General features: G+C 33.7%; 1 protein-coding gene across 1 annotated transcript in view; it reads right to left on the bottom strand.

Annotated features, from left to right (window-relative positions):
- The window catches only part of LOC107618048 (benzyl alcohol O-benzoyltransferase), a 14,919-nt gene continuing 7,761 nt past the window's right edge, over window positions 580–7,737 (bottom strand). The window contains exon 2 of the mRNA XM_016319974.2: window positions 580–1,472. Coding sequence (XP_016175460.1) covers window positions 582–1,472 — 891 coding nt within the window. The 3' untranslated portion in view covers window positions 580–581. The remainder of the gene's footprint in view (window positions 1,473–7,737) is intronic.

Genomic DNA, 7,737 nt, shown 5'->3' with positions numbered 1-7,737 from the left:
AATAATTTAAAAATTTTAAAAAATTTAATAGAAATAGCTTTAATTTTAATAATTAATATTTTTATCAAACAATATTTATTTTTTATAAATATATTATTAGTTTAAATTTTTTTAATTAATTTTATCAGTGATCAAATATTACATGATCAAAAAATGACTATTTACTCGTTATAAAATCTGCTGAGAACTCTATATACTAGAACAATGGTATCAACTTTATTATTGGTGCAAATTAAATATACATTCATTGACACATAATCACATATAGCACAATTCACATGGGAAGCGACCTTAATGACATCGTTCCCAAAACAAAACAAACAAATTACAATAATGACTTCAGAGACCCTGTCACAAGAACCCACAAATTAAAGGTGGTTTCATAAAGTGAGATTTGCGGTTACCTCACATCACAATTACTACAATAATTTTCATGTAAAAAGATTAATCGAGGAGTGGATATTCAATTCGGTTCTTAATAATTATTTTGAAAGAATAATAAAATTTAAAAAAAAATATTTTTTTATTTTTGATATTTATTTTTATAAGATTGATTAATCTTTATACAATAAAAAAACATTTTAATTTGTTTGGTTACTCTCAAGCACCTCATCCATGACTTTGGCAAAAGCCTTCAAAGCCTGAGTAGGCAAACAAGTCAGAACCAATATACCTTCTTCTCCCTTCTCATTCTGGCTAGGAACATGAAAATTCACCGCAGGAAATGCACCAGCACCAGGTTTCGCTAACCCTCCGTACAAAGCCTTACCCCACCCAAAATCCACGCCTCTGAACCCAGCATAAGTAGTATCCAACACAACGCAAGACCTTACTGTAGTAAACAAAGGCCTCCCATTTGTAACCATAAAATCCGCCACAGAATGTATATACTCTTCGTCAACCTTCTCAATTGCCTCTTTTATAAGCCCCACGGGGTATCCAAGCGTGCCCTCGGTCAGCTTCCCGGCGGTTGTAACTGCTGCCGGGAGCACCAAGCAGTTACCGTAGTAACTGTTTGGAATGGGAGGGTTAAACTTCGCGCGCCCATCGGTTATGCACATCATTCTAACGTAGTCGTTTGGGTTGAAACGCAATGCTTTGGTTCGGCATTGCCATACGAATGCGGTGAGTATTTGGAAGGTGGTTGCACTGGAGAGGCTTTCCGGGAGGAGGGATCGGAGGGTTGATACCTCGGAATCTCCGAAGAAGAAGGAATGTTGCTGGAGATCGGTGGGGAGGGTAGTTACGTTTAGGTCTGTGAGCTGGTCGTATTCCGGGTGGGGGCACGTGACGCGAGGGGTGTCACGTGCCGTTAGGAGTTCCCTGCGCCAAATTGGGGTGAAGGGAGGGTCTTGTGCGCCGTGGCTGAAGGCGGAGAGGGTGTACATGAACGTTACGATGCCGACGCCGTCGATCATGGCATGGTTGAAGCGGAGGCCGAAGATGAAACCGCCGCACTTCAGACGAGTCACCTGTATCAATTTCATCATAATAATGCTCATTTGATTTATCTTCTTAGATTTGATCTTAATTTTGAGACTAAACTTGTAAGGAAAAGACTATGCATGCAAAGCCAAAATACTAAAAATAAATAAATAAACTATGCAAGTGTAAATTTGAAGCTATGACATAAATAAAATAAATTTTTAATTTATCATAAAATGTTAATATAAAATAACTTAATTTAGATTAATTAACTTTACTATATATATTAATTAAAAAAATAATATTTGTATCACTATTTGCATGTATTTTATTTTTCATGATATAAAAGATAAATATGATTTTTTTTCTCTTTTTTATTATTTTTTCTCAATACTAAAAAGTAAAAATATACCGAAAAAATATATAAAAAGATGGTGCATATATAATAATTTTTATTTAATATTAAAAAGGTAAACCTTATTTATATTATTATCAATCCGGTTTTGTTAGGTAGATAATAACTTTTGTAAACAATGCGAACAACGAATTTTAGAGTTGACCTAACAAAGTAAAAAAATATTCCACTCCCAAATTATCTCTTAAACCTTAACATTAGAATAACCATCTATACATCTAATAAATTGAACATTCAGTCATTAACTGTGCATGAATAAATCGAATTAAAAGAAATAACCATCTAATTAAAAATAATAAACATAATCATCTCCATACATATTGAATTAAACATCCAATATATCCATTATTCATGTCGTTTAATAATTTCATTATCTACCTATATTTTTTCTTACCAATAAAACTCAGTCTATTAAAAAGAGAGTACGTCTAGTTCTAATTTTTAAAAAATGTATTAGTCAAAATTTCAACCAGCCATTTATTTTAGTTCACAGTGTAAAAAATTTATGTCACATAAAATAATACAATATTCTATAACTGATTGACATTGTTATAAAATACTAATATTTTATAGAGTTGCATTATATACATGAGAATTGAGTTGCTTTCATATTAAGTACTTTTCCCGGCCTAAATTTTTCAAAAGTGAAAATATTTGTATTTACCTTTGTAGATTTACTGTAAATACATAATGGGAAGAAAATGACATATATAAAATAATAGCTGTTTAAATAAAAAATATATATTTATTGAGTTTGATCAACAATAACATTATTTTTTATGATGACAAATATACAAAAGTTTGATTTGAAAACCCAAATGTTATTTGATGAGTATTTTATTCTGCAAATCTATATTAGTATTGTTATTGAAAAAAATAGGTCAAGTTTTTAGCAGATTATATTGAACAAAATAAAAAAAAGAAGTTGCAGCCGTTTGAACCAAAATGGACAAACGATATGGCGTATTGCTGCTACAACCTTGTCTAATATTAGTTCGAGTAAAAGCATTTGCAAGAAAGAAAGAAATGTTTCTTTTTATCAAATTGATGGAGAAACCTATAAGAAAAATATTAAATATCGTCGAATTTAGCGTTGCAAGTTAGCGTCCGTTTTATCGGCGAATTTATTGACGATTTTAGTATCAAATTTGTTAGGTCAAATCATTACCAGTGGATGTACGCTTCTGACGGTAAATTTGTCGATAACAATGAGAGGAAAAACAAGAAAAATAGGCGCGAAATATAGCATGGGATTTACCGGCGGATTTTTTTGCTAGTAAATCCAATTAGTGGAATGCTGTATTTTGGTGACGCACAATGTGTTACTGTTGAATTTATCCACCAATAAATCCGATGGTAACGAACCCTAAAATTCGAAGCACCAACCCTCTCCTTCATTCTGAAATCCCCCCTCTCTCTCTAACCTCTCTTCTCCCACTCTCTCTCTAACCGTCTCCTTTCCCCCACTGCTCTGTCAGCCCTGCCGCCATCGGCGTCTCCATCTCACCAAACCCAGCCCCTTCCTCCTCTCCCTCCGTCATCCGTGACTCCTTCTCTCCTTCTCTGTTTGTGTCTCGCCGTCCAACACTGCCATGGTGCTCTACCAGTAGGGGCTGTCGCTACCACTGCATCTCCCTCTCCTGAGTTCTTCTTTCTCTGTTCGAAGCTTAGGTTCCATGATCACCCATTTTCTTTATGTAAGTTAATTTAGGATTTAGTTATATGTTAATTTGTAGTTAATAAGTGGAATTGGTTATCATTGGTTATCATATGCTAATTGCATACCTTAGAAGAATGGAATGTTAATGAGTGTGGAGACTTTATGTTTAGCATTGAGAAAATACGGCAAACAACACTTAATCATGGGTTTAGGCCGTTGAAGATAAATTTTCTTATTAAAGCCTAAATAATTAATAATTAGCATTTTCTATGTGATTATATAAATATTTTAGCTATTAAGTTTAATTTACTTGCTTATGATATTTGAAGATATAAAATTATATTAATTATACATTATACCTAAATATAATCATCATATGTTGTCTGTGTTAGTACTTGTGTCTTAAAATTTATGCAATGTAATAACTTCTATGAATTAATGAGAATGTAAAGGATTAGTTCTAATTGAGTATTTATTATGTTAATCTATATGAATGCATAGAAAATATGAAACTATTATAAATAAATATGAAGTAATATATTATGAAGTTATTATTTTAAAATAAATCTCATGATGATTGGATGAACATGCATGTATAACAATTATTTGCTAAAATTTCTGAGATTGGGTTTCCCAAAAGGTAGTTTGAAGAAATTAAATATTATAGATTCAGGTTTTCTAAACTTACATATGTGTATAAATCAATTAAGAGGTTTTTTTTTATAAATGTTATTATATATGATGTCCTTATAAATGTATACAATAGTAAAAAAAAGTTAATATATTTTGTTGGAAATATTGTGAATATAATTGAGTTTTGACTGATACTGTAGATTGAGGTTGGTTGGATTTGTGAAAACCGTAAAAGGGGAAATATGTCCAACTTTAGGAAAGATTATATCAAAAATTTTTTGAAATAATATAAATGTTGAAGGATTTGTGTTGTATATATGCTGATTAGTATTAATTGGTATTCTCTTTGCAGACATTAGGATAAATAGCAGAGATGTCACGAGTGGGTCTCGTGGTCATGGTATAAGGAGGGTTTCCATGGGTACTCTAGAAATTTCTCAGTCATCGCCCTCTACTCCGACTACCCCGTCGACCCATGTGATGTCACAGATGGATCCACCGAACCAGCAGCTCATCATGGTTCCGAAACCCAACTACATGGCTCCTTTTACACGTCTCCTCCCTCCGTCCCCTACAGCTTGAGTGACAAAGCCCGTGGTGGGTGATTCCTCTAATACGTCCTAGCTAGATACCCCTCCAACACCACCTATCATACGGATGAGGATTGGCCTGATGGCATGTAGACGTGAGTACATACTATTTTAATGTCTTTTATCTGCAATCTATTTTGAATTTATCAACTTTTATGTGTTTTTATGTGTTTGCTAACATTAAGTTTTTCATTAATAGGTTTGCACTAAATAAAAATTCAAGTACACAGGAGATCTCTAATGTAATTAAGTGCATGTACGACAACCCATAACCGAGCAAGACCAAAGAGCGATGGTTTTAGAAGTGAGCAGTAAGAACTCAATGTTGTTGAATTAAATGTATTTTAACTGTTATTATTTCGACTAACTAATGTTGTTGAATTACTTTGTACAGAAGAAATTTATATGGGATAAAGACCATGATATCTTCATAAAAAATAATTACGACCACCAGATAGCTAGGCAACTTCAGTAGATGATTCAGGACATTCGTCAAGGGCATTACCACCTTAGGATTTGGCTCCGTCCAGATATTAAGAAGAAATTGGATGTCTATTTTAGTACTTATGAGGGGTTCAAGATTGTTGTCTAACGAACAGAATTAACAGGGTTTCACCGAGGTCGTCGAAGTATACCGATAAGCCGGTGACTTTCATGAAGATGAAGAGCAGGTTGGTATGTAGTTTGCTAATCTTTGTTAATTATTACTTGAATTAATTGTTACTTGATTTATTTTTTTAGTTGGTTTCAATAAGTGTGGTCTAAGTCGTTGGAGCGTGAGCCGATGTTGGCAGAGACCTTCAAGTATACCCATACGTTGAAGGCCAACAAGAAGAGATTTGCTGATGAGCGGTCTGCGGCTCATTATGTGAGTTTTAATTAATTTTAAGTTTCAAATGTACTCGGTTTAAAGTCAATTAACTATCATCCTAATCGCAATGTGTGTTACACAGGAGGACTACACGCAGAGATTGGAGGCCGCAACCCAACAATCTCAGCCTAGTGGGGACGACCCCAGCTTCGATCCCTCAGTCATAGATCCTGATAAGTTTTGGCGTAAAACCACCTCTGAGCCCTACAAGAATTGCATCTATGGGTTGGAGTCTTTTTTTTTTCCAGCGGCCTCCGCATCTCCACATTGGCAGCTTCATCTGCCTTTGCCTCTGCCACCAGCCCTGTCGATCCTGAGAAAGTTGTCGACTTGAGGGAGGAGGTGCAGAAGCTCACATAGGAGCTTTACCAACAGCAGTCTGAGTAGAGGTACAACGAGCTTCTTGCATGCGTGGGAGACACCGTTGCCATCAGGTCAGAGCTGACGGAGAAGGTGGAGCAGCTAGAGCATTTGCGAGACCAGATGGCGGTGTACAACTAGATGCACGTTGGATACAACGGCGCTGCTGGTGAGGCACTGACATCAGCACCTAGTCCGTCGCCTCAACAGGGGGAAGATGACAACGACAATGACAACGATTACCGCAATATGTAGGGTTTAGGGATTTAATTTATTTTATGTCTATGTTATCGTATTTTACTTCTTTGATTTTTTATTATATTCAGACCCTTGATATTTAATAAAATCATTAGTTGATTTCTAGTCATTTTAAATTTATGCCCTAATTTTGTAAACAAAATTTAATTTGACTACTAATTGTGCGCTAATTGTGCCAAAAAAGGATACCGTCGGATTTACTGACAGAATAAATTTAAGTTGACTACTAATTGTGCGCTAATTGTGCCAAAAAAAAGATACCGTCGGATTTACTGACAGAATTATCCGACTATAATTGAACGCCACAAAACATAATATGGTGCCAAAGTTACCATCGAAAAAATGCAACGGTAACCAACCGCTTATTTTCGTCACATTAATGGCAAAATCCAACTTAAAATCCACCAGTAATTAGCGTTGGACAAAATAATTTTTCGGTAAAAATTTTTCGGCGTCATTTATACCATTAAATTCAATCTAATGGTAAATATGACGACAGCCTAATTACCAGCAGATTTATCAAATAAATCCGACAATACTCAACATTTTTCTAGTAGTGAAAAAAGATGAAACTTAGAGAGTAAGTTGAAAATCAAAGGTAAAGGTTAACTTAGTACAACAAGAATAAGCATGGCTACCAAAAGAGAGAAAAACAATAGCAAAGACAACACACACACCCCACAATCTTTTGCAATTTGTAATTTTTGTTCCTTTGCATTCTGCGTCTCCACTACTTTACTATTGCATTCATTTTCTGGAGAAGAATGCAACCATGTTTCACTATTATATGTTCAGATTTTGTTACCAAGGACACCTCAAGTTTTAGAAGGAATGCACTTATATAAAAGAGGAGGCATTTGGCCAAGAGGTGAAGGCAAGGAGTGAGAGCCCTAAATCTAATTTTTCTAGAGCATTCTAGCTACTTATCTTCTCCTTCATTTAGTTCATTGAATATGTTTCTTTTCTAGTTTATCTTACTTTGTTTTCATAGGAAAAAAGCTAATATGTTAGGCATTTGTAAAAATTATTGAAAGAAAAGACAAAGAGAGATACTAATTGGAGAAAAAGTTATAGATTATGTCAAATTCTTTTGATATAATTTTTGTTTTGTGTTATGAATTTGAGAAGTTTTTCTTATTAAGTAAGAAGAGCACTTAATATAATGTAGAAGTCTAAGTTAGGTTAACTTAGTGGTGACAAGCTTGGTTAGCTGTTTGTGTGTTCTTTGATAGGATTAGCAAGAATCCTAGAAAATTGGTATATGTAATTTCAAAAAATTGTAATAAAAATTCTACTATTATTGTAATAGAGACTAAGTGTATATCACATTACATTAAGTGACTAAATCAGGATATATGATTGTGCAAACTTTTTTTCTTTATTGCTTTGTCTTTTATTCTGTTTTTATGAAATAAAAATAAAATATCTCTTACATAATCGATTTAGTAGACACTACAATAACTAAGATTTAAATCTATTTTGATGTTTTTTCTTTCAATTTAAATTCTAATAAAAAATTGAATTA

The sequence above is a fragment of the Arachis ipaensis genome, chromosome B09 (genome assembly GCF_000816755.2).
Source record: "Arachis ipaensis cultivar K30076 chromosome B09, Araip1.1, whole genome shotgun sequence".
NCBI lineage: Eukaryota > Viridiplantae > Streptophyta > Magnoliopsida > Fabales > Fabaceae > Arachis > Arachis ipaensis.
This window is presented reverse-complemented; position numbering and strand designations above follow the sequence as displayed.